We start from the raw sequence: 27,805 nt of genomic DNA on the forward strand, positions 1-27,805 counted from the left end.
GAAAAAAGGAGAAGGAGGGAGGGAGAAGGGGCACAAGTGGTTGGGGTGATCGGTGAGAGATGAGTGCAGATGAAAAGCGATGGAGGAGAAAAAGCGGGAGGGGAAAAGAAAGAGAGAACAACAGCTGGAAGAGCCTGAGGGACACTGCCTCTATCCCTCCCTCCTTCATTCCCTCCCTCCTTCCTTGTCCTTCATCCATGGTTTGGAGTGGTAATTCTCTCTCTCTCTCTCTCTCTCTCTCTCTCTCTCTCTCTTCTCTCTCTCTGTCTCTCTCTCTGTCTCTCTCTGTCTCTCTCTGTCTCTCTCTCTCTCTCTCTCTCTCTCTCTCTCTCTCTCTCTCTCTCTCTCTCTCTCTCTCTCTCTCTCTCTCTCTCTCTCTCTCTCTCTCTCTCTCTCTCTCTCTCTCTCTCTCTCTCTCTCTCTCTCTCTCTCTCTACCTTAAAGGTCAAATGCATGATGGGATGAGGAGGGCTTTTAAAATGCAACAAGAAAAACTCCTTTATGTAAATGCTGCCGGAGCTTTTGTCTGGGAGTTGTGTGTGTCTTTGTCAGAGCGTGTGTGTGGTTTTATTACTACTGTGAGTTGAACCTCTGCTGACATCATACTAATATCCACAGAGACTAGTTTCACTGGGCTCTCTGCAACTTGAGGTGCTGTACAATAACCAGGCCTATAGCCGGTCTCTGAGGCTACGTCTCCATGCCTGTCCCCTATAGCTCTGGCTGTCCAGTCCACCCGGTGTCCCCTGTCCCCTATTGCCCCATGTCTCCTTCACTGACTCTCTCCTCCTCTCCCTCTCCACCCTCCTCACCCATCATCTCCACCCTCCTCATCCCTCCTCACACCCTCCTCCCTCCATCCCTCCTGTCTCTATTTGTGGTAGTAATGTTTTTGTACAGTACAGTGATGACAACCAGGGTCATAGCTAGCCTGCCACCACGTCCAGCGGTGGAGCTGCGAGACACACACACATTTTACAGCAAAATGATTCATCAATGTTGACATTCAGCCTTATGAATAATATTCATGATCCATACAGCAGAGGCATGTCGCACACAAGCGTGTACACACACACACACACACACACACATGCGCGCGCTTCTGCAGGCGGTGGGGAGTGCATGTCACAGCCAAGGCATATACACACAAGTTGCTGGTCGCTAGAGATGTTCTTCCACTATACAATGGATAGAAGACTGTAGATCTGTAGACCGATAGATTAATTATTGAACTCATAAAACCTCTGTTCTCTTTAATTCTGTATTCTGAAAGATTTAATTTATATTTTTAATCAGCCAGACATTTTGGAATTCTTATTTCAGTCATATTTTCCCTCCGTTTTCAGTAACACGCCTCTCGTTCAGGCATTAAGTCTATGCTGGTATGATGTCAGTCATTTTTGAAAGGAGCTAGAGGTTTATTGTTGTGTATTGAAAAGAGAACAAATGAGTTAAAGAGTGAGTGAAGATAATGAGATGATGGGTTTCGGTGCAGGTTAACATTCCTTGGTGTCATATAGCAGAGGGTGAAGGGAGAGTCTCTCTGTCAAACGGGTTGGTGGCATTTTATTTGTGACAGTGGACACTGTTGTCTATGGCATGTATGCTAAGTCAACCAGCCTAATGTTGCTTAATGGTCTACTGACTGGTGTGTTTCAGAGGAAGTGGTTGAGCTTTTATCTCAGCTAGTGAGTCAGACAGTCCGGTTCCTGTCACACTGTGGCTACCTGGCTGCTGCTACCTGCTAGACAGTTATGTCACCTGCTAGACAGTTCTGTTACCTGCTAGACAGTTCTGTCACCTAGAGGAAACACTGATGATGGACCTGATACAGGTGTCTCAGAGACTGGTGTGTGTTGGTCCCCTCCAGTTGAGCTGGTAGAGCAGAGACCGATGGATCTGATACAGGTCTAACAGGTGTGTGTGTGGGTGGGGTGTGTCACCTAGAGTAGAGACACATCTATCTGATACACATCTATCTGATACCGCAGTGTGTGTGTTGCCTGCAGTAAGTGTTGAACATGAACAAGCCATTGATAGATTACACAGAGAACAATTACATATCTGCTCCTATTCAGGTGACTGCTACTGTGTACACAGCAGGATTGGGATCAATTCCGCTTCAACGCAGTCAATCCAGGAAGTGAACTGAAATGCTTGAACTGCAAACTTCTCATAGAAAATGAATGGAAACTTTTCAATGATTGAATTGAAATGGAAGTTACCCCAACCCTGGTACACAGACCAAAAGAAAGTTGAGCGTTGTGAGATATTGAGAACAGACAGAATACCGGCCCAGGCGAAGACAGTTGGAGTAGAAAGGAAGTCACTGCCCATCTAGGTGTGTAATAGCTGCTATTTCTGCCTCATCCTTCAGAATGAGTAGCTTCCATTCCCTTAGCAGCAGATCAAAAGCACTCACATCAGCTCTGTTCCATCCTTCTGACTCTGTGTTACACAGGTACCTTTCTTCTCCACACACACTCCTGTCTCTCCATGTGTGTGTTCCCGCTCCTCTCGCCATGTCTAACGCAGTCTGACACACACTTGTGCAGATGCGTACACACACTACTTCAGGAGGATTGGGCTGGTGTAAAACTGGCAAGAAATCAATGCAACAGCACCTCTCTTCCCCTCTCTCCCTCTTCTCCCTTCGTCCTCTCTCTTCCACTCTCTCCCTCTTCCTCTCCCCCTCTCTTCCTGTCTCCCCCTCTTCCACTCTCTTCTGTCCTCTGAGCTCTATATTAAATATGTAGAGCCCTGTGCTGTGCTGGGTGTTTAAGGGTTATGTAATGTGGACCAGTATAAGAGGCTGAAGGTATGTAGTGTCTCCTCAGGGAACACTGATATGACTCCCCTCAACAAAGCTCTGAATGACTGGTGTGTGTATATAGTGGGGGGAAAAAGTATTTAGTCAGCCACCAATTGTGCAAGTTCTCCCACTTAAAAAGACGAGAGAGGCCTGTAATTTTCATCATAGATACACGTCAACTATGACAGACAAAATGAGAATTTATTTTCCAGAAAATCACATTGTAGGATTTGTAATGAATTTATTTGCAAATTATGGTGGAAAATAAGTATTTGGTCAATAACAAACGTTTCTCAATACTTTGTTATATACCCTTTGTTGGCAATGACACAGGTCAAATGTTTTCTGTAAGTCTTCACAAGGTTTTCACACACTGTTGCTGGTATTTTGGCCCATTCCTCCATGCAGATCTCCTCTAGAGCAGTGATGTTTTGGGGCTGTCGCTGGGCAACACAGACTTTCAACTCCCTCCAAAGATTTTCTATGGGGTTGAGATCTGGAGACTGGCTAGGCCACTCCAGGACCTTGAAATGCTTCTTACGAAGCCACTCCTTCGTTGCCCGGGCAGTGTGTTTGGGATCATTGTCATGCTGAAAGACCCAGCCACGTTTCATCTTCAATGCCCTTGCTGATGGAAGGAGGTTTTCACTCAAAATCTCACGATACATTGCCCCATTCATTCTTTCCTTTACACGGATCAGTCGTCCTGGTCCCTTTGCAGAAAAACAGCCCCAAAGCATGATGTTTCCACCCCCATGCTTCACATTAGGTATGGTGTTCTTTGGATGCAACTCAGCATTCCTTGTCCTCCAAACACGACGAGTTGAGTTTTTACCAAAAAGTTCTATTTTGGTTTCATCTGACCATATGACATTCTCCCAATCCTCTTCTGGATCATCCAAATGCACTCTAGCAAACTTCAGACGGGCCTGGACATGTACTGGCTTAAGCAGGGGGACACGTCTTGCACTGCAGGATTTTAGTCCCTGGCGGCGTAGTGTGTTACTGATGGTAGGCTTTGTTACTTTGATCCCAGCTCTCTGCAGGTCAATCACTAGGTCCCCCTGTGTGGTTCTGGGATTTTTGCTCACCGTTCTTGTGATCATTTTGACCCCACGGGGTGAGATCTTGCGTGGAGCCCCAGATCGAGGGAGATTATCAGTGGTCTTGTATGTCTTCCATTTCCTAATAATTGCTCCCACAGTTGATTTCTTCAAACCAAGCTGCTTACCTATTGCAGATTCAGTCTTCCCAGCCTGGTGCAGGTCTACAATTTAGTTTCTGGTGTCCTTTGACAGCTCTTTGGTCTTGGCCATAGTGGAGTTTGGAGTGTGACTGTTTGAGGTTGTGGACAGGTGTCTTTTATACTGATAACAAGTTCAAACAGGTGCCATTAATACAGGTAACGAGCGGAGGACAGAGGAGCCTCTTAAAGAAGAAGTTACAGGTCTGTGAGAGCCAGAAATCTTGCTTGTTTGTAGGTGACCAAATACTTATTTTCCACCATAATTTGCAAATAAATTCATTAAAAATCCTACAATGTGATTTTCTGGAGAAAAAAAATCAAAATTTGTCTGTCATAGTTGACGTGTACCTATGATGAAACTTACAGGCCTCTCTCATCTTTTTAAGTGGGCGAACTTGCACAATTGGTGGCTGACTAAATACTTTTTTCCCCCACTGTACATAAGCACAATGAGGAGTGTAGTGTCTTACTGTAGACACACATAATGACTTAGTGTGCGCTGGTAAACACTTAAATTGACTGGCATGCACACACACACTGACTAGTGTCTACAGTAAAATCCATCATAATGTGCACTCGAGATGAGGATGCTGCTCACATTAGAGATGGAATGAATGAAATGCAGTGTGCATTGCAGCTGCAAGATTGTGTGTGTGCATGTAAGGAGGGATTGTGTTGGGGTAATTTCTGCATACTTGTTTCGAAGGCCAAACCCACCATTGGTGTGCGTGGCCAAAGAGCTCTAATTGAATGTCTTCTGATCATAGGGCATTGTAGCTGAGGAACGCTCAACTCTGTTCTCTTATATCTAGGCGGAGTTGAGTTTTGATAACTGGTCACGCGATTTGCCAGCGACAACTGAGTCACCATCAGCCGATTATTGTAAAAATGTAAATTCTGAAAACGCATACATGTACCTATGTTTGTCCTGTACAACTGAGGTCCTTCCGCAATGTGCTGAAATGTATACTTTTAATACAAACTTTTAGCGAATACAACCACCGACTTTTTCCTCATTTGTGTTGCTCAACTGGAGATGTAGCGGCCTTGACGTACTACGTAAATTGAGATTCAATTGGCACAAGCGCATTCACGCTGAGTTCAGCAACACAAATGAGGGAAAAGTCAGTGGTTGTATTCGCTAAAAGTTTGTATTAAAAGTATGCATTTCTGCACCCCGCTGAAGGATCGCGGTTGTGTGTGTGTGTAAAAAACATTAGGAATACCTTCCTAATATTGAGTTGCACCCCATTTTGCCCTCAGAACAGCCTCAATTCGTTGGGGCATGGACTCTGCAAGGTGTCGACGCTTTCCACTGGGATGCTGGCCAATGTTGACTCCAATGCTTCCTACAGTTGTCAAGTTGTCTGCATGTCCTTTGGGTGGTGGACCATTCTTGATACACACAGGAAACTGTTGAGCTTGAAAAACCCAGCAGCGTTGCAGTTCTTGACACACTCAAACCACCTACTACCAAACACCGTTCAAAGGCACTTAAATATTTTGTCTTGCCCATTCACCTGCTGAATGACACACATACGCAATCCATGACTCAAGGCTTAAAAATCCTTATTTAACCTGTCTCCTCCCCTTCATCTACACTGATTTGAAGTGGATTTAACAAGTGACATCAATAAGGGATCATAGCTTTCAGCTTGATTCACCTGTTCAGTCTGTCATGGAAAGAGCAGGTGTTCCTAATGTTTTGTACACTCAGTGTATGTGTGTCTTTCTGTATTGTGTTGACTGTCATGTTGAGTATCATTGTAGCGTGCAACCAGTGTTTGTGTCATGTCTTTCACGCAGGGCTGGCCTGGTGTTCCACTGCACCAAGTGTCCTTCACTGGTAGTTATTGATTACCTCACACACTCTGTTCTGCTCCTCGCCCACAGCAATTTATTTATGTTCACTCACCCACTTTATACTTTGCTGTTGCTACTGAACTGTCTGTCTCTGACACACACACACACACACACACACACTGAGAGGTGGGAGAGATGGGGGAGCGTGATATAGCTAACTGTATATTGAGATATTCCAATGAATTGTGACATAAAAATGATTATCTGAGAGAGACAGACAGTGAGTTCAGACAAGCTGTCTTGATGCAGTGTGTTGTATTAGATGGTGGATGAAGGATGTATTCATTATGTGTGCTCATGGGGTTGTCTGTGTGGAGGATATTGTTGGTAATGCCTTGTGATGCATGTACAGCAGTTTGATATTCTTCATCTGTGACATGCAGGGGTGGGTGTGCATGTGGAAATGTGACTATTAGCATCCATATGCCTACATTATGTATGTGTGTGTGTGTGTGTGTGTGTGTGTCAGCCTTTATGATTGTGCATGTGTTTTTGTAACACATACTAAATGTGTGCATGCGTTTGAAGTTTGCCATGTGTAATATTACATTGTTAAGGATAGACTGCCACTGTGAAGAGCACATCAATAGCAACACCATAGTAGGTGGTAGTGACTTCCATCACAGGAGGCTGCTGAGGGGAGAATGGCTCATAATAATGGCTGGAACAGAGCAAATGGAATGGATCAAACAACTGGAGACCATGTGTTTGATGTATTTGATACCATTCCACTTATTCTGCTCTAGTCGTTACCACAAGCCCCAATTAAGGTGCCACCGACCTCCTGTGACTTCCATGTGTGATCAGCACAAGGCTCCCACAACCTCCAACACTTCCCAGGGAACACAGTAGATGTAGATGTGAGAGGAACTATACTTAACTGTGGGTCTAGTTTGCATTGTGATTCCACACCCATATGTCCACAGGCCCATTAGATGTCCATGCAAATAACGTGCGCATGCTTGAATTTGTATGTTACTGTAACCCTGCATAATCAACAACAAACTAAACCTAGCCACGGAAGCTCGCCACATAACGAGAAGTCATTGCCTATTCTATTGTTTATATGCCCAATAGTTCCCCATGGCAGAGGACAATTGTCTTAATGAGAGTTTTAAATCCGAATGCAGAGCTAGAGCCGGGCCTGTGCAGTTCTGGCTGTGCGGATTCTCTTGAGGGGCATAGGATGAAAGGGGGAGAGAATGCAACTGGAGAGAGGGGCCATTACGGCTCCCTGTTCTGTTAATCAGTCTCTTATGAGAGGTAGTCCACTGGAGACAGCCCCCAATTAGCCTACTGCTGTGGCCGAGAGGATACAACTCAATAGTCTGACGTCATCTCCTCTCTTTCCTCCATCTCTACTGACGTTGAACAACTATAGCTACAGGTGATATTACATTCCAGGAAGGCATCCTCCTTTATCGCTTTGATCTAACCCAGTCTCACCTGAGACTAGTACAGATGACATTTCAGAACATCTCTTTTTATGTGTAGAGGAAACAGTAGTGGAAATGTTCGTTTGTCTCACCTCAATCCCCTCTCAGTACGAGGCTGCGCTCTGGGCTGGGATCCCTCTGTGCATGTCTGAGTAGTGCTCCAGTACTTGATGAAGTGGACATTCTCCCAGGCAGAAGGTCACAGGGCAGGTAAACAAACCAACGGGTGACAGACCAGGCCCCAGGGAGGGAGGGGGAGGTTAGGGACAGTTCACATTATGATACACTAGCTAACTGAGGTGACCTGGGTTCTTATAGTACAACTCATAGTTATCCAGACTGGACTGTGTGTGTGGCACATGTACGTACGTGTGTGTGAATGCCTTGTTATGGACCTGCCAGCTGCAACCTGTGTATGTTCTCTCTGTTGCTGAGATGAACAGCTATTTGGTGTGGTCGTGGGTTGGTGTGTATCGCCTTTGGACTACTACAGCCTGCCTAGTCCTATTCCTACCCCTAGTGCTCCTTCTTAGCTGGACTGGACAGCTACATTTGGCAAATGCAGCAGGCCTGCTCCGTGCTGGCTGGACCCATCCACCTCTGTACCAGTGTAAAGTGGACTGTAAATATTGACGCAGAGACAGCGAGAGGGGAGCCACGAGCTTGTCAGAGAGAGAGGGTACGAGGGAGAGCGAGAGAGATATCCTGCCTTCTCCCAGGGCGCCTGTCTGTGCCTTAATGCACCATGGCAGGGAGCACACTGTCTCCCTGCAGAGAGAGGGGGAGATCAACGTCAAACACTCACACACCCACACTCAATCGTATGCATACACACTCCGTCTTTCCTGCTGTTAGACACACACACACACACACACACACACACAGAGGCTTGGTGTCCCTGACATCCGTTTAATCCCAGACAGTGTAAATGCATGGGGCCAGCTCTGGATTCACACTAGATTAATACTGGGCCTGTCTGACAGACTACAGCTTCAGTACAGCACCAGGCCCAGGCAGGCAGCAGCCAACAGCAGGGGACTGTAGGCAACAGCATTCCACATAGTAGTGGTAGTGGTGGTGGGTGGTAGTTATATTGTGTATAGTGTTTAGTAGCAGTAATATAAGACTAGCATACTTGAAGAGGCATTTCCCAAAGTGATCTGAATTCCTCTCCATCACCCCGTCTCTCCCAATCTCTTCTCTTTCCCCTAATCATCCTCTATTCTCTCCTCTATCACTGTATGCCCTTGTCCTTATCTCTCTCTCTCTCGCTGTCTTCCCCCCCTCACCCACACACACACACCTCCAATCTGTGTGATTATGTATGCGGCAGCTGGTTACCAGGATACAGGGTCGCTAGGGTGCGAGTTGTGTGTGTCGGGCTGAATGGATGTTGGTAATGTAACCCTGTTAAGCCTTTAGGATCTAAGGGATAGGCTTCTCCTCTCCCTGACTGAGCAAAGGCATTACTTTAGCTCTCTCTTTATCCTAATCTTTATCTCTATCAATGTTGATCAATCCGTCTAGACCTAATCTGTATTCCCATCATCTGGGATCAATGTAACCGTGTTTGAGCTTCAACAGACACATAAGATATACTTAAAAAGTAAACAAAAAACAATACAGGTGGATTTTATGATCAGCAACAATAGGATTGTTTGGCCAACGATCAATGGCTTTAATCTGTTTGGGTCAGGTAGCAGGTAGCACCGAGAGAGGTCAGCAGGCAGCTCGTAGAGAGAGGTCAGCAGGCAGCTCGTAGAGAGAGGTCAGCAGGCAGCTCGTAGAGAGAGGTCAGCAGGCAGCTCGTAGAGAGAGGTCAGCAGGCAGCTCGTAGAGAGAGGGCAGCTCGTAGAGAGAGGTCAGCAGGCAGCTCGTAGAGAGAGGTCAGCAGGCAGCTCGTAGAGAGCGAGGCAAGCTGGCAGCACAGAGAGAGAGGCAGGCAGAGAGAGATGTTACTCTCTGTTTCCTGATCAGCCAGTCTGTCTCAGCCTGGAAAATCCCCCAGCAATCATCTAGAGACTGCTTAATTATGCACCAGCTATCTTATGCGGCAGGGCTCTAGTGTTGTAGAACTTTGGCAGTATTTTTTTATATTTGAAAACTCTAGCAGTATTTTAGACCATACCTTACATTGAGAATACAGGTAGAATCATTGAATACACCAAGAGCAGCTAAACCCTGGGTATGGGGCGTGCAGCACACCACAGAGAATTGTGGGTGTGTATAAATGTTGGTGTGAGTGACAAGGATATTGGATAGTTTACAAGATGTCCCTGCCAGCTGGACTGCTGGACTCTGCTACGTGTGTGTGCGCGCCCGTCTTGCTAAATTTACGGAGCCCGTCCTTGTTGGAGGGCAGCGTAGCACGGCGCCAGCTGAGAGACACAGCAGGCACGCTCGGGCCGTCTGGGAGATTTCATTAGAGCGAGACATGGCTGGCATCCACCACAGATACAGAGAGGGCACGATCTCTATTCACTACTGCTGGAGTCACTCAGACAGCAGCTGCATCTCAATACTGTTCGGTGGCTTCCTCACCTCTCCTTTATCTGAACTGATCTGAAAAGAAAGTACCCTAATAAAGAATGCTTACCAGATAAAGCTGTCACCAGCCCAGTTTATTCCCTATCAGTAAAAAGGAGGTGAGGGGAGGAAAAGTTTTATGGAGAGAGGGAGGAAACGTTTCAGGTTTTATTAGTGGTATGTACAGGATACACATGGTATATACACTGTCCAGACAATGCAACAACAATAAGAGTACAAACATAAAGTAAATGGCTCAGTAGAACAGAATAAACATTTTAGCGTAAGTATAATACAGGAAGGCACAATTTATAGTACAATATTTGCACATGTATCAGGGAAGGGGGGATTGGGGGGCAAGTGAGGGATAACAAATGAGAGGGATGGTGGAGTTAGGATGGAGCAAAAAGCACCATAGACGAAAAGGGAGCATGGATATAGCTAGATACATACTGTAGTCGACGACCATGGGAGAGATGAAGAGCAAAGGACAGAACAGAGGTAGTGAATATTATTAGTACTTCAGAGCCTGTGTTATGGAGACATAGCACCGCCATGTGGACAACAAGCTGTATTACACCATAGTAATCACCTAGTGACAGTCCCTTCTAAACCTATAAAATGTAAATATTTCTGTCTCACAAGACCTATTAAACTACACACATTAAACATGACATGTTCTGAACAATAATGTCTTTATAAATGTCAGGGTAAACTACTCTGAGATCATTTTATGAAATTATCATTTATTATTGACCATTTAGATAGTTTTACTGGGAAACCAAAGCGTTTGTATTTTATTTACATGTGGTCTAATTGAAAACAACTGCTATTTGCATGTGAAAAGGTAATTGGATGCTCCATTGTTTACATTACAGAGCGTTGCTATAAGATCATCAGTACCACAGTCATAATTATAAGCCTAACAACATTCAATCGGGCCAACCAATTACTTTCCCTGTGTAACTCTCCTCCAATTAGCTGAGCTCCTCGTTGCCCTTTAACACTCCCTCATTAGCATAATCCCCTAGGCAATGATGGGGAGGATAATGAGATGGGTCACACCGTGTGTGTATGTACTCCTGTCTTGTGTATAATCCTATTGTTAGTACTGGTCCTAGTGGTCATGGTTCATTAGAGGGAGGTACTACAGTCATTGTCTGATTGTCTGCCTCCCCATGTGATGTAGTCCACTAATGTAGACCTTTCTTCTGTAAAGGCAGACTCACACTTTCTCTGCATCTCGGCTTGCTCTCACACACACGCATACACTTTCTCTATACCTCTCTCATCCACACACACAGTTTCTTTGCACCTCTGTCTCACACACACCATTGACTAGTTAGTAGGCCTACTTCATTACTTGGGGATTATATTCTTAATTCCGCTTTCAGAACCTTTCACCGCAAATGAAACAATGTTGTGTAATGAAATGCACTGTAGGGTTATTCCAGTGCATTTGGGACTACTCCAGCATGTGAATGTTATCACTACACTGTTGTTAATGTTCTCTCTTTTCTCTCCCTCTTTTCTCTCCCTCTTTTCTCTCTCTCTTTTCTCTCCCTCTTTGTACTTATCCCCTTTTACCTCCATTCTATTCTTTCGCTTCCTTCCCATCTCACTTTTTCTATCATCTACCTTATTTTCTCTCATCTCTCCCCCTCTCGCTCTCTCTCCCTGTGTCTCTCTCCGTCTCTTTCTCCCTGTCTCTCTCTCTCGCTCTCTCTCTCCCCCTGTCTCTCTCGCTCTCCCTCTCTCTCTCTCTCCCTGTGTCTCTCTCTCTCCCTGTGTCTCTCTCTCTCCCTGTCTCTCTCTCTCCGTCTCTCTCTCCCCCTGTCTCTCTCTCCCTGTCTCTCTCTCTCTCCCTGTGTCTCTCTCTCTCTCTCCCCCTGTCTCTCTCTCTCTCTCCCTGTCTCTCTCTCTCTCTCTCCCTGTGTGTGTCTCTCTCTCTCTCTCCCTGTCTCTCTCTCTCTCTCTCCCTGTGTCTCTCTCTCTCCCTGTGTGTGTCTCTCACTCTCCGTCTCTCTCTCTGTCTCTCTCTCTCTCCCTGTGTCTCTCTCTCTCTCCCTGTGTCTCTCTCTCTCTCCCCGTGTCTCCCTCTCTCTCCCTGTGTGTCTCTCTCTCTCTCTCTCTCTCTGTAGGTACACGACTGCCAGTGAAGGGTCCTGCTACAGGCAGTATTATAGGAGGGATCATTGGGGTGGTTCTGCTGCTGGCCATTATTGGCAGTGTTGTGGTCATGGTCCGCAAAAAACGCAACCAGAACAATGGAGAGTGAGTGTTTGTCTGTCTGTCACTCATACTAAGTGATCATCCGTACTGTTTGTTTGAGTCCTTCCTTTCTCTCGCTTTCTCAGTGGTCCACCCAAGCACAAGCCCCCTCCCCCTAAGAAGCAGCAGACCATCAGCAGCTCTACTGATAGGGTGAGTGATGGTGGCCAGCCATAATTGTTTTAGGCTTGCTGTGATGGGAGACGTTTATATATCTCTATATGGCCCCTCAATTTGTCTTTTACAACACCACAACATGTTTTTATCAACATTGCTAAATGATTAAACGATTATGCTGATTAGGAAAGCATCCATCTGAAATATGTTTTACCCTAGCTCAGAGTAGATGAGAATAATCCTGTGTGTGTGTGTCTGCATCTGCAGCTGAACACCAGTCGAGACCCTGTGGAGAGCGAGGATGGACCCGTGGACCACCTGTACTACGCTCCCCAGAATGGTGAGCCCAGCACGGTAAGAACACAGCCATACATGGGGTGCATCTCTCAATAGTCCTCCTCTCCTGACTCCTTTCTTCAATCTTCAGACATAAAAAGACCTGGACAGGTGAAAGCAAATTCACAGCTGGCCTCCATGATATTGCTTCCACCTGGCCTGTGTTTTTAGATCAGTAAAGATGGAGCGAATAGAGACAAGGAGAAGAAGCCATTTTAGACTATTGAGATGCATCAAATTAGCTCTGTAGCTTTGGCTTTGAACTCTTAGTTCATTGTCTATATAATTCATAATACATCCTGGTAAAGGATTCATGAAACAAAAATAAATTAATCATTTAACATCTACTTATGATCATTAATTCATCAGTTACTCAACATGATTGCCCCATTTAACAGTACACAAACATGATAACGTGTAGGGAAATGAAGGGTATGGAGGGCTGCTATGTGCATAGCTGTTACACTGAACATGCTATAGATAGAAACATGTATTTTTAATACTGTAGCAACCATTGCCTAGGTAAGCTAGTTACAATTTCCCCCCTTGATTGAACCCTTTTGGAGCAGTGGTTAGCAAGTTTGCCCATGGGCTAGAAGACCTGGGTTCAAGACTCTTAAAGGGTGTTGCACTGTCGCAGTTTGTTGGCTAATGCAAGGGTCACTAGAAGACTGCATTGGTTCTCCTGATTTTTATATGATTATTAAGATGTTTATCTTTCTCACCAGGACCTGGATGCTTACAGTGATGAGGAATACAATCGTGATGCGGAGGAGTTGTACTACGCTGACGCCCCCTCTGACTGGGATGAGCCCAGGCTGAACAAAGTCCCGCCCCTGTACGCCCCCAACCAGTACAAGGCCAATGATTACCATGACAACGAGGAGGATAACCCCACTGCCGCCGGAACAACTCGTGGAAACAGCTTTGTGTCCCAGGCCATGTTTGTGTGAAAACGGGAGACATTGGAAGTGTGTGTGGGACTAAACCTGTTTGTACATGAAGAACATCAGACACTGGATGTCTGTGGGAGGGCCGCAGTGTATGCTGGTTGTAGTCATTGCCGTTCAATTTATCTCCAATTTAGAATTTTACTTTGTGAACTAAAGTGAGTGTATGTATTAGGTTCTAATAACGGGAATCATGTTTTTTAAAAGGGGATCCGCTTTACCGTTAAAATGCTGTGTAAGTCAGACACAACATAAAAGAACACTAACTTGTACCACGGTTGGTTGAAACTCCTTTGCATGTTGTGGTTAAAGTCCCATGTGTACAGTATGTGTGTGAGATTGTTTAAAAGGAACAGATCCAGGGCCAGCTTACCCTCTCTGAATCCTAACCATTACCATTAGGGGGATAACGCAACACTGACCTTGGATCAGATCAGTGTGTATTGACAGCGCCATCATACTGTGTAATGTAGATGGGTTCTGGGGTCCGTAGACTAGTAGTACACTACTCTGAGCTAAAGGCAGTAGGATGACGTTGCCTATAGACACTGGTGTAAGGTCAGTTATGTGTTTTACTCCCTAAGGATTATTTTAAAGATTTTACATCATGTAATCTGATCCTAGATCTGTGTCTGAGATACAATTTTGGATTCCTGGAGCCCAATACAAGCCATAAGAGAGGGACAATCAATTGCCTGAACAAAAATCAAACAATGTAAGTTACTGACAATCTTTTATCTATAAAAAGGAAATATATTTTACCTTTTAACATTGATTTGTCTAAACATTGATGATTTGTGCCTGTTCGCTCAGGATTTAAAAGTTCTATTAACATGCTCTACCACAGTATTTTGGTTACAGAATGTACTATGTAGGTCTACTGTTGAAATGTCCAACATTGTCAGGGTCTAGGTGTTTATACAATTTCAGGGTATTCTCTGTACAATCACTTAATTGTTAAACCAGATGTGCCTATTTTTGTAGTGTGTCTGATTATAAAATGTGAATCAAACAGAATAATGAATGATTTTATCATACTTTGTGACAGATGGATTTGACCTGTTTTTACTGCGCTGGTTACTAGATGATTTTTAATTCAATAAACATTTAAACTGTGTATCCAGTGTGGTCAGATCATCTCATCTTGCTTAATGTTTTTTTGTTTAATCTGATGAGTTGGGGAGTTAATGGAAGTATGTAAGAGTCCAGAAGGGGGTACTCTAAGGCCTGAGAAAACGGTTAGTGCTATTCGGAATCCTTGGGACGTCACAAACCTTAACCCATACTCTCATCTAACCTTAACCGTTTTAAATGTCAACTTCAATGGGGTAACGTCAGAGTTGGAATGTCCCAATGATACCGTTTAGACCTTTCACTGAGAGAACTCCTGTAAAGAGGCTGTCCACTCCACCATATAGGCCTAGAAGTCTTCTATCTGTAGCCCTGTAACTAACCTGTAGTAATGATGCTCGTTAAGAAACTCTGCCTGGATGCCAGTACATTCCTACTTTATATAATGTTACTTTGACACAAATAACTAGTCAATACAGAGGATGTACAGGACACAGAGAAAGAGGCTTGTTACAGCTTTACACTTCAATAACAGTTGAACTGCCAAACAATCTGTTAAGGATTCAGTCTGTGCCTGTGTCGGCAGGATCGCCCTGCAGTTTGGAGCCAATGATCATACAAAGGTTTGGGTCGGTAAAGTAATCTGAAAGAGAGAAAATATGATGTTCATTATTGGTAGTTCAAAGTAGAGGACTGTCCCTGTCTGTTAGTATCTTTGTGTGCGTGTCAGTTTGTGTTGACTGAACCCACCTGCTGCGAACTCTCGAATGTCTGTGGGTCTTTTGAGAAAAACATCTCTGTAAAAAAACAAGAAGCAGGTACCCAAGCAATTGGCCAGTTAGACTTCATTACTGTAGCTAAATATGAAACAGAATTGTATTTGTTATTAATTTCTTGAGCTAGAGTGCTTGAGAGTGCCAGCCAATTAACAAACCTTAAAAAGTCACTTATTAAGGCCTCCACCTCTGGATGCTCTCTCAAATATTTTTCATTGTTGATTCTCGTTTCGATCTATACAAAAAATTGAAAATAGCTAATGGCTCAGCATACTTCATTATCACAGAGGGTAGAAAGTGCCAATTCTAATCTGTCAAGACTGAAAAAAGAGGGGGAAATCAGAATGTCCATGTTATTTGACATACAACCTAACGTCATTCTTCAAGATCTATTTGTAATATACATTGCTGGCTTTGCTTGTCCCAAGATAAATATAAAGGTGAATGTCCAGTAACTTTACTGTCCATTGTACTCTTTCCCATGTCTCATGATATTGGGAAAAGGAAGGTTTGCAATGGCAATAGCAGATGTAAATAAAGTTACCCCACGTGATGTTGTCATATTGCTGAGCCTATCTTTAACCAAGGAATTTCCCCTAGCTAACTGTTAGCTGGCTGAATGCAAAAATAATGCAGTGAGTGATAGAACAAGAGATCATATTGTATTATAATTCCTAATTATATCAATAGAACTAACGTTAACGTTAGCTAGCTAGCGTAACTACATGTTGGAAAAGCCAAGGAGCACTCATGGAGCTAACGTTACCTAGCTAAAGTGTTAGCTAGCTAACTTACCTTAAATTGTCGGAGTTGCTGTTGTTGCTTGATGCTTAATGCACCAAAGTCCAGTTTCTCCATTCCACTTTTCTCAGCCATTTTATATCATCAGCTAGCTAGAATCCTTTTGATAGCTTGCTAGCTACCATTAATGTATATGCTAAAACAAAACCCACCTGTTGTTGACAAGTTCAGCTGTTCCTATGGCAACAGCCTGAGTAGAACAGAAGCAACGCTTTCCCCACAGAGTTTATCTTTGCTTTCGCCCACTACATCTTTGTAGGCCTCTATGGCTCTGGGTGGCAGCCAATGTGACAATGTTTTTCAGAGCCTGTACTGAGGGATCCAGTCACAGGACATGAGAGTTCTGCCATATTGCCCAAACCGCTCATCAGTTGTTGTGATTTAAGCAAGTACCTCTGGAGTAGATGTCTTTACTACAGGGCCAGGCAGGGAGACCAGAACACTCATGGATGGATACTTGGTGTGTGAGATGCGTGTTTGCTCCTATTCACTATTGTAGACTATAGCAAGCCCACACATTTTCTTCGAAAATTTACTTTTTCTAGTTTTACTTCCATTTGACTCAAGTCGAGTGTAATACCTCAGGTTCGAAGATGTGGGTAGCAAGCAACCATTAATAATGAGTTAATATGCTTAACTTTATTACAATCATTTGGTTACAGATTAAAATCTTAGAATTGTATTGAGGGGGTTTGGACAAGTAGGGTTGGCAGGGCAGTCAAGAAGAGGGAGGTGTGTACAGGAGGGACTTGGCATATAGAAGCCTGGGGACACGTGTTCTCAAAGGAAGGGGTTAATGACCTTAACCCAACAAGAGTGACCTATAACGACCTCGTCAAGAGGTTTGGAACACTTGGTGTAACAGTTAAGGTGTCAGAAACCCCATCACATTCATTCGGCTAATTACTGGCTAGAACATTTTCAAGTGTCCTCCTGTCCATTTTTCCATCACATTCATTAGGCAAAATACTGTTAGGCAGACCTCTCCACGATATGGTTTCCTTGCATCAAAACAACCGCTTGCTTCAGAGCAATTTTCTGATAGCCCCAGGGGCTATTATACTGTATAGCACTATCACATTTCTTTATTCCACTGCAGTTGTAAATGACCTAAACTTAAAATATGCCACAGAAAATCTCACCTCCAGCCTGCTCTTAGCAGGCAACCTTTGGTAAGAGTTTAGACTGGTTATAAGTATCCTTCCACCACACAGCTGCAAACATCGAGTATAAGAGGCATAACATGTAAATGAGACGTCTGTGGAGTGTAGATAGAAGAGAAAACGCTCTGAGCTATCTCCAAGATCCAGGGACTGCTTCTCTACTAGTACTACTATTACATCTGATCAGCACCATGGCTTCAACAAAGTTAAACAGAACTGAATGTTCTCTCTACACCTCACACCTTCTCAACAGGACCACTTTTCAAGAGGAGCAAGACATGCTGGATCTGTCTGCCTGTTTTTTCCAGCACATCGCTTCAGGGAAAATGTATATTTTGTTTATTTTTGTTGTTCTTTTTCTCTTCTCTCTGGTGATGAACAGCTACCTACTCATTGGATTGGTGACACTTAAAGAGCTGTTCTGGCAGCCATTCTACACTTTGTTAAAGAATCAGGTCTTTTGCATAGCTTCGTTGCAGCATTCACTGTCTTGCACTCTCTTCTGTTCCCACATACTGTGATGCATGGCACATTCTAATATTATGAGCATCATCCTTTGGAGCGCTCAGATGACTCTGTCCTCATGGCAATAGAAAAATATGTGTTTATTTGCCACAGCATCCACTACCTGAGCATAGTGACTTCCAGGCGTGTGTGGCTTGCCTTGGGGCTTGTCTGGGTGCTGAGTGCCATTGTTGGTAATTATCATTTGGTTCAGCTCAACATGGGACACAGTGCATTTAATAGAGCCGCTGCAGGGCTGCTATGTGAGCCTAGAATTGTGAGAGCATCTGTAAGCTTTAGTCTTATATTTGTATTTATTATGGATCCTTGGCAGCAGCTACTCTTCCTGGGGTCCAGCAAAATGAAGGCAGTTATACATTTGAAAAACATGACAATACATTCATAACAGATTTCACAACATACTAAGTATGCGCCCTCATGCCTCTACCACATATCTATAACACAAAATCCATGTGTACATGTGTGTATAGTGCGTATGTTATCATGTGTTTGTATGCATGTGTCTATGTTTGTGTTGCTTCACAGTCCCTGCTGTTCCATAAGGTGTATTTTTATGTTTTTTAAATCTAATTTTACTGCTGGCATGAGTTACTTGATGTGGAATATAGTTCCATGTAGTCATGGCTTTATGTAGTAATGTGCACCTCCCATAGTCTGTTCTACACTTGGGGACTGTGAAGAGACCTCTGGTGGCATGTCTTGTGGGGTATGCATGGTTGTCTGAGCTGTGTGCCAGTAGTTCAAACAGACAGCTTGGTGAATTCAACATGTAAATACTTCTCACAAATACAAGTAGTGATGAAGTCAATCTCTCCTCCACTTTGAGCCAGGAGAGATTGACATGCATATTATTAATATTAGTTCTCTGTGTACATCCAAGGGCCAGCCGTGCTGCCCTGTTCTGAGCCAATTACAACTCTTTGTGGCACCTGACGACACGACTGAACAGTAGTCCAGGTGTGACAAAACTAGGGCCTGTAGGACCTGCCTTGTTGATAGGACCTGCCTTGAAGAATGCAGCACTTTATTATAGACAGACTTCTCCCCATCCTATCTACTGTTGTATCATTATGTTTTGACCATGACAGTTTACAATCCAGGGTTATTCCAAGCAGTTTAGTCTCCTCAACTTGCTCAATTTCCACATTATTCATTACAAAATTTAGTTGAGGTTTAGGGTTTAGTGAATGATTTGTCTCAAATACAATGCTTTTAGTTTTTGAAATATTTAGGACTCATTTATTCCTTGCCACCCATTCTGAAACTAACTGCAGCTCTTAAGTGTTGCTGTCATTTCAGTCGCTGTGGTAGCTGACGTGTATAGTGTGGAGTCATCTGCATACATAGACACACTGACTTTACTCAAAGCCAGTGGCATGTCGTTAGTAAAGATATACAAAATTAAGGGGCCTAGATAGCTGCCCTGGGGAATTCCTGATTCTACCTGGATTTTGTTGGAGAGGCTTCCATTAAAGAACACCCTATGTGTTCTGTTAGACAGGCAACTCTTTATCCACTATATAGCAGGGAGTGTAAAGCCATAACACATATACGTTTTTCCAGCAACAGACTATGTTCGATAATGTCAAAAGCCTCATTGAAGTCTAACAAAACAGCCCCCAAAATATTTTTATCATCAATTTCTCTCAGCCAAACATCAGTCATTTGTGTAAGTGCTGTGCTTGTTGAATGTCCTTTGCTATAAGCGTGCTGAAAGTCTGATGTCAATTTGTTTACTGTAAAATAGCATTGTATCTGGTAGAACACAATATTTTCCCAAAGTTTACTAAGGGTTGGTAACAGGCTGATTGGTCAGCTATTTGAGCCAGTTAAGGGGGCTTTACTATTCTTAGGTAGGGGAATAACTTTTACTTCCAGGCCTGAGGGTACACACTTTCTAGTAGGCTTAAATTGAAGATATGGCAAATAGGAGTGGCAATAAAGTCCGCTATTATCCTCAGTAATTTTCCATCCAAGTTGTCAGACCCCGGTGGCTTGTCATTGTTGATAGACAACAATCATTTTTTCACCTCTTCCACACTTACTTTACGAAATTCAAAATTACAATGCTTGTCTTTCATAATTTGGTCAGATATACTTGGATGTGTAGTGTCAGCATTTGTTGCTGGCATGTCATGCCTAAGTTTGCTAATCTTGCCAATGGAAAAATCATTAAAGTAGTTGGCAATATCAGTGGGTTTTGTGATGAATGAGCCATCTGATTCAATGAATGATGGGGCAGAGTTTGCCTTTTTGCCCAAAATGTCATTTAAGGTGCCCCAAAGGTTTTTTACTATCATTCTTTATGTAATTTATCTTTGTTTCATAGTGTAGTTTCTTCTTCTTTTTATTCAGTTTAGTCTCATGATTTCTCAATTTGCAGTACGTTTGCCAATCGGTTGTACAGCCAGACCTATTTGCCATCTCTTTTACCTCATCCCACTCAACCATACCATTTTTCAATTCCTCATCAATCCACTGGGATTTAACAGTTTTTACAGTTATTTTCTTAATGGGTGCATGCCTATGAGTAACTGGAATAAGCAATTTCATAAATGTGTCAAGTGCAGCATCTGGTTGCTCATCATTACACACCACGGACCAACAAATATTCTTCACATCAACAACATAGGAATCACTACAAAACTGATTGTATGACCTCTTATACACGATATTATAAGAGCTTTGGTTTTCCTAAATATGGCTACTATATTGTGATCACTACATCCGATGGATTTGGATACTGCTTTCAAACACATTTCTGCAGCATTAGTAAAGATATGATCAATACATGTTGATGATTTCATTCCTGTACTGTTTGTAACTACCATGGTAGGTTGATTGATAACCTGAACCAGGTTGCAGGCACTAGTTACAGTTTGAAGCTTTCTCTTGAGTGGGCAGCCTGATGAAAGCCAGTCAAAATTTAAATCACCCAAAAAATATATACCTCTCTATTGATATCACATACATTATCAAGCATTTCACACATGTTATCCAGATACTGACAGTTAGCACTTGGTGGTCTATAGCAGCTTCCCACCAGAATGGGCTTTAGGTGAGGCAGATGAACCTGTAGCCATATTACTTCAACAGTATTTAACATGAGATTCTCGCTAAGCTTTACAGGAATGTGGTTCTGAATATAAACAGCCACACTTCCACCTTTAGCATTTCTGTATTTTCTGTAGATCTTATAACCATGTATTGGTACCACTGTATCATCAAAGGTATTATCTAAGTGAGTTTCAGAGATTGTCAGAATATGAATGTCATCTGTTACTAGCAAATTAGTGATTTCATGAACCTTGTTTCTTAAGCTACATATGTTAACGTGGGCTATTTTTAACACTTTTCTGGGATGCTTGATTGTTTTTCTTGCTTTACTGGGAAGCTTAGCAGAGGTAGACATACTCAGGTTATTTTTAATAGTGCAGGGTGAGCTGCACACAGTGGACTTCCTACTAGGGCACACCACCTCAGTGCTAACATTATTTCTCTGGTTCATAGGCATATGATTACTGCAGGGCAGTAAGAGGGACATAAATTAGGTTACTTACATTGAGTCTTCCAACGCCCCTAGGATAATGTACATTTGCTGAAGCATTATGACAACTCAGCGACACAATGCTAGGGATTCAATTAGCTGGACTTAGGTCATTGATAAGTTATTGTCTCAACGCAGCCTTATAATGCTGTGAAAGGATCCAGGAACCCAAATGATTTGGGTGTATCGCATCCTCCTTATAATACGAGCTTTGTTTCCAGAAGGTATACAAATTGTCAATAAATGTTACACCCACATAGCTGCAATAGTTTCGTAGCTAGTTACGGAGGGCTAAAAGTCTGCTGAACCTATCAATGCCACGATTTAGGGAGGGCAGAAGGCCAGATATTATGGGGCATTTGTTGGTGTCAAGTAGAGACCCAGTCAGTTCTTTAAAATCCATCTTCAGCTGTTCTGAGCTGCTTTTCATAATGTAATTTGACCACACATGAACCATGACAGTATCAGCCCATGGTGACTGACTCACAGCCTCGGGAAGCAACCTGGTGATATCCTGAATTTTTGCCCCAGGAAAACACATAGTCTTTGCCCCAGGTACAGATACATACCTCACCATCGAACATCCTATGACAATCGCCGGAATGATCCGGCCTCTGCCGTGTCTCGAAGCAGATTGTGAGGCCAGAGCCACAGAACTCACCTGAGAAGAGGGCTGCTGAGATGCCGGCTGCATGCAGGCCACAACAGCCAAAGGGACAGAGCTCTGATCCAGAGATAATTTAATTAATGAATTTCCTACATTATACTGTCATGTTTATTTGTAAAAAAAAAAAAAAAAATTTGTCTGTGATGTTTAGGGAGAATATGTAAGACAGTTGGAGAATACCAAAAAGTATGTACAATGAGGCACTACCTCTATGTTTCTACTGCAGCTGGTGCCAATATTATACTGTTTAGCCCATCTGCAACTACAAGAGCAAACTGTCCTTTCACTTGTCTCAACAAGGAAGTATCCAGCATGTCACATTTCTAGTGTTACTCATGGTGCCACCATGCATCAACCCTGTTGTCTATACCATCCGTAACCAAGAGGTAAAACATGTACTGCTACATCTATACCAAAGGAAAGAGAGTATTTAGGATGAGGAGGAGGATAAGGGGGGAGAACAGTATTCAGAAGGAAGAGAGAGTCCAGCAGGGGAGAGAGGAGGACCACAGAGGGATGGGGTGGGGTGGGAGGGGAGCAAGAGACTGCAACCAGACCCCTCTGTCCTTCCTCCTTTCTCTCTCTCTGGTTGATGTGCGACTCACTGATCTGACTGCAGGACAGTTGGGAAGACAGCTAAACTAATTGGATACAGGTGTGAGTGATCACGTGTGCTAGTTTCCACTGGATATGTTTTAGGACTCACTTAAAGGATCATTTCTGTATTTTACCATTTTAGATGGTTCCTTACCCTGAAATGTGTCTATGAGCCAGGAAAAACTGTAATCCATGTCTCGTATTTCTTTAAACAGCCACTACAAACTTCAGCTAACTTGAACCACTGCTAGATAAAAACCAATGGGAGTGATGGGACATTTTTTAATATTTAATGTAACATATTTAGGAAGATACAACCGTGGGAGAATCAACATGTTGATATGTTTTTGATGATAATGTGCTGGTGCTCTCTTGCCTTTATCATTCTACTGCTTTTGTTGTGTTTTTATATTCACATGTTACATTTATAATTCATTTTCTGTCTCAGAATTCTAAATCTATATTATCTAAACTATAAATCAATATTTTAAAAACAATGACTGAAATATGAACATTTTCTTAACAGGAACAGTACAATTCTTCAGACTGAGCTTGAGACTGAACAAAGATACAGAACTACAGCATCTACCAATGTATAGTAGTCTAGTAACAACCATATTATGGTGAGTACAAAAATAAGGACATTGTAAATGATTCCTTCAAATAAAATAAATAAGTAAACGCACACCCAAAATAGTTCAGACATAAAATAATTGGGGGTATAGATAGTGTGTGCAACTTTATTTTTCTGTTATTCCTGCATCACAGTGACAGGTGAAACGTTGTTATTACGGAAGCCTACCACTATAATGTAAATGAAGACACTTCCATCGTTTAATCTTTAAAGGAGCAATCTACGACTGGTACATCCATTTTTAGACTTACATTTGAGAGTGGTTACATTTCTCCAGCCCCATCCCTCAGCTGTTTAACAAAACAGTGGTGGGGTATAACTTTGTTGTTGTTTGAACTGCATATTGCCCCTTTAACCACTGAGAAACACTACTCTTCATGATTTAGGCTTATTATACAATATAGAAGTAGGTTATTTGACTTCACACAGGAGTGCCACACCACGTAGTATCCAGTACTCAGGCGGTGGAGCAGTCCTCAGTTCCACAGCAGCAATGTAATTCAGGTCCATCCTTACAGGCTTCTTATATATGGGACAGGAGTATAACCGGGCATCCTTGACTCCTGAAATGACCACAGCAATGGTATACATGATGTTAACATGTACGTTTATTTTTCACTGTATGTTGTCCATACAGTAGGTCTGACGTACTGTAACCATTGAAGACCACATTATTATTTACCTAAAAGTTATATAATTTCCGCAAAAAGATTCAACATATCATGTATAGATGAAAACTAGGTGCAGCTGAATGAGATACTGTTCTATGAGGCTCCAGGAAGTTACAATAACTACTGACTACAGCACTCACCATTGTTTTCAGCATACATCCTGACTACAGGCATCATCTCAAACAACACTTTGGGTTTGGAGTCGATGAGTTTGCAGTTCCTCCTGTCCCAGCCGGCCCCCTCCAGATAGAGGCCGTACACATACACCCCCTCAGAGGGCGGCTGGGTGATGTCATCCTTCATCCACTTGGTCACCTCGTTGCACAGCACCATACGGTCTAGGGCCCAACCCTTGTTTGCACGAGTAATCTCCTACACACACAAAAACCGAGTTACATAGACTGGCTTTGTCTTTGTAGCTTCATGATCAACTATGACTGTGTAGTGTGTGCAACCTCTACATATAACCTCAGTGACCTAGCCAAGTCAGTACGTATGCTCAATTGTGATTGCATTAGAATGTTTGAATGTGCCGTCTGTACCTGTCTCATGGCTGTCAGGAAGCCCTGTGGGTTGAAGAAGCCTGTCATCCAGAAACAGTTGGGCCGTCCTTCAAAGATCCACGCCTGGAACTGACGGTTCCTATCCAGCAACTCAGTAAACCAGAACCCTAGAGTGCTTGAGGCCCATGACGCCTAGAACACAGGAATAGAACGTAGAAAATAGAACATGGAATACATGCGTAGAAAACGTAATAAATGTGTACCCAGAGCCAGTAATAAACCTACCTTCTTCCAACGTGAGGGGATGCGTGCGTCATACATGCAGTCCAACGCGTCCCGTAGGTTCTCACTCATGATGATGGTCCCGTCGATGGCCAGTTTGAGGTCGGTCAGCGTGTTCCTGACCAGCACGATGACCCTCTGCATGCGCTCTATCTCCTGACGCAGGAAGATGTTCATGGGCTGGAGCAGACCCATCTTCTGTAGCCTCTCTTTCACCTGGATATATTGAAAACACGTTCTTGTGAAATTACACTTTAAATAAACGTTTATTTGATTTGATTCTTAACATATTGGAATGCAAATGCATACCACAGTTCTAAACATTAAAAAGTAAACCTGCATTGCAGTAAAAACATTAACTTCAAAGTGCATGTCACTGCACTATGGGGCATATTTCAGAAATGAATTTCATTGCATGGGTTATTGTTAGATGACTTGGCGTCACCCTGTGAGAGTTTTTCAACAATCTACCTTGCTGCAGCAAGTTATTATGGGAAATCCTATTTTTAATGGCCAGCACTTTATTAATCATGTGTGATTATTTCCAGTAGGGTTCGCTAACTCCAGACCAGTCCTACTCACTTCAAACGGTATGTAGTCTGGAGGTAGTTTCTCCAGCATGTCGTCAGCCAGCCTGGCCACAATGGCCTCCCTGGTCTCACCTCCGCCACTGGAACTGTCCTTAGGCTGGATGGACAGGATGGTGTCCAGGACATCTTTGGCCAGCTTGCTCTGGTACGTTATGTCAGCATTGGGGTGCAGGCCAAACACCTCTGGAGTGTCGTAAGCCGGTAGGCCCTGCAGGGGAAAATACATCAGATCAGAGTCTGCATGTCTGTACATTACCAAACTACAGTAAACTGTGTAATACATTGTGGATATCTCATAAGGTGTTATAAGTGCTTATAATGCATTATGAACAAGGTATTCATAGGAAGTGTTACCAAATGCCTCAATACATCACATAACATATACTGTACACATCTTCATGCAGTCTGACTACATTCATTCAATCTAAAGTTACACAGCACTTTAAACTGCAGGAGAGACTTTGAGTGTGAAAAATTGACTGACCTGAATGTATGTCAGATATTGGTCCACGTTGCTACACTTGGGAATGCTGTAGCCTTTGTAGAAATAGAAGTCAGGTCCAAACATGTTTTCACTGAACCAGACCTTGGCAAAGGTGTTGAGCAGACGCTTGTCATAGTCGTCTGTCACCCTACCGCCATATTGGATCTCCCCGATCATGTAGCGCACTGTATTCCAGGATACACCCTGGGGAGACATCAGACTACCATCAACACAGGAACAAGCATATCTTACATAGGAAGACAGTTAGTAGTACTAACAGTAAAGAGAAGTGAAGATGAGAGCAGAAGCTTCTCATCTCTGCACCTACCTTCTTGATGTCCATGTCGTCCAGGTGGTTCTGGACAAACTGCACGGTGGCGTTGAAGTCAGCCTGGTTGAACTCGTAGGGGATGTTCCAGCCCAGGGGGCCGTATTTACGCCTCTCCTGGACTGTAGAATGGAGGAACACCACCCCATACAGCATGGGCCTCCACTGGACCATGTTACTGACATCCAGCAGGTCCTGGTTAATGCCTGGGGCAACAAACAATGGTGGGTTAGGGTTAGCGTTGTGGTTGAGGCTAGGTTTAGGATTGAACCGGGATGTGGACATGATGCTAAGGTTATGGTTGGCGTTGTGGTTGAGGCTAGGGTTGAACTGGGATGTGGAAATGAAGCTAGGGTTAGGATTAGGGTTGTGGCTGAGGCTAAGGTTGAACCGGGATATGGACGTGAATCTAGGGTTAGAGATGAACTGGGATGTGGACATGATGCTAGGGTTAGGATTAGGGTTGTGGTTGAGGCTAGGGTTGAACCAGGATTTGGACATGAAGCTAGGTTAAGGGTTAAGGGTTGTGGTTTAGGGTTGTGGTTTAAGTGCGTACACATGCATATGTATGTGTGAACTGTGGTGTGACCCACCTCCATAAGTCCTCTTCAGCCCTGCCTTCAGTCCCTGGGGAGGCTCATTAGTGAACTTGATGGACATCTGCAGCAGTGTGATAGGGAAGTGTTTGTGGACCTCTGTAGTAATCCACAGGCGGAAAGTCTCATGGATGGTGTCTGTCTCTGTCACAGTATCCATCAGCTCATCCATGAAGTCCAGTCCCAGGTGGCAGTTCTGGAGCAAGGCCCAGCCACCCTGTGTGTGCATTTGGAATAGAATAGAACATTATATCATACATACGTTATTGTCCATATTGGGAGAGTAATTATTTACTACCTTAATTATATAATTCAATTAATAATGTGAGGGAGATGCATGTGGTGTTAGTCCATTTCGTTTTTAATCCATTCTAATCCAGTCTAATATACAGTCTAATACAGTCTAAATCAATCACATCCATTTTCATTAACACTATGGGTAATTTCAATTCACATTCCATCCCTATCCCAATTTTAATTCCCAATTTGATTACAAATGAGATGGCATGGACCACAATTCATGGCAGAACGCTGATTCCTAATAAGTTAGTCTCGCGTACCAGACTTCCTCACTAAGCGCAATAGCCTGGGGACGAGGATAATTATAACTTGACTGTTAGGAGTCCAGTCAGTGTGTACTATAATGCTGTGTTTAGGACTCACGTTGGCCATGGTCTGCTGGAGCAGTTTGCGTGCGTGGACCTCCTGTCCCTGGCCCATGGAGACATAGCGCGTCTCTATCTTCAGCCTCTTCCCCAGGACGATGATGGAGTCGGTGGGGTCTGAGCCCATGGACAGGAAGCAGATGAGCGGGGTCCGGGGGTCTGACTCCTCCCATGTCTTCTCCAGGTCCAGGATTACTCCTTCTGCATACTTCTCCCCCATCGAGTCCATTATGTACTTACGGGCCTGGAGGATAACAGGTAAAGCAGTAGTTAAAAAGTCACCTGCTACTAGATTCAAGCAATATGCAGTAGAAATACTCTCTAAAACTCAGTCCAAAGCTTTGATGA

General features: G+C 43.5%; 3 protein-coding genes across 5 annotated transcripts in view; 1 reads left to right on the forward strand and 2 right to left on the reverse strand.

Annotated features, from left to right (window-relative positions):
* LOC311140238 (poliovirus receptor homolog) overlaps positions 1–14,674 on the forward strand; it is a 73,720-nt gene extending 59,046 nt beyond the window's left edge. Inside the window, exons 7-10 of the mRNA XM_084175189.1 lie at positions 12,025–12,157; positions 12,241–12,307; positions 12,539–12,625; positions 13,336–14,674. Coding sequence (XP_084031315.1) covers positions 12,025–12,157; positions 12,241–12,307; positions 12,539–12,625; positions 13,336–13,560 — 512 coding nt within the window. The 3' untranslated portion in view covers positions 13,561–14,674. The remainder of the gene's footprint in view (positions 1–12,024; positions 12,158–12,240; positions 12,308–12,538; positions 12,626–13,335) is intronic.
* Positions 14,675–15,191: 517 nt separating this feature from the next.
* On the reverse strand, positions 15,192–16,280 carry riiad1 (regulatory subunit of type II PKA R-subunit domain containing 1; the record flags this gene model as incomplete). The annotated part of the gene is made up of 4 exons (XM_084174359.1): positions 15,192–15,271; positions 15,379–15,425; positions 15,563–15,639; positions 16,200–16,280. The coding sequence occupies 4 exons, from the start codon at positions 16,278–16,280 to the stop codon at positions 15,192–15,194; spliced, it is 285 nt and encodes a 94-aa protein (XP_084030485.1).
* A 7,326-nt stretch (positions 16,281–23,606) lies between these two features.
* dnah5 (dynein, axonemal, heavy chain 5) overlaps positions 23,607–27,805 on the reverse strand; it is a gene marked incomplete at its 5' end in the record, with an annotated part of 85,073 nt that continues 80,874 nt past the window's right edge. For all 3 annotated transcript variants that reach the window (XM_084175459.1, XM_084175458.1, XM_084175460.1), the window contains 9 exons: positions 23,607–23,901; positions 24,150–24,381; positions 24,552–24,704; positions 24,798–25,010; positions 25,377–25,592; positions 25,869–26,072; positions 26,197–26,402; positions 26,790–27,009; positions 27,456–27,701. In XM_084175459.1, the coding sequence (XP_084031585.1) occupies positions 23,750–23,901; positions 24,150–24,381; positions 24,552–24,704; positions 24,798–25,010; positions 25,377–25,592; positions 25,869–26,072; positions 26,197–26,402; positions 26,790–27,009; positions 27,456–27,701 (1,842 nt within the window). In that variant the 3' untranslated portion in view covers positions 23,607–23,749. The remainder of the gene's footprint in view (positions 23,902–24,149; positions 24,382–24,551; positions 24,705–24,797; positions 25,011–25,376; positions 25,593–25,868; positions 26,073–26,196; positions 26,403–26,789; positions 27,010–27,455; positions 27,702–27,805) is intronic.

This window comes from Coregonus lavaretus (assembly GCF_964263955.1).
Source record: "Coregonus lavaretus genome assembly, chromosome: 13".
In the NCBI taxonomy this organism is placed as follows: Eukaryota; Metazoa; Chordata; class Actinopteri; order Salmoniformes; family Salmonidae; genus Coregonus; species Coregonus lavaretus.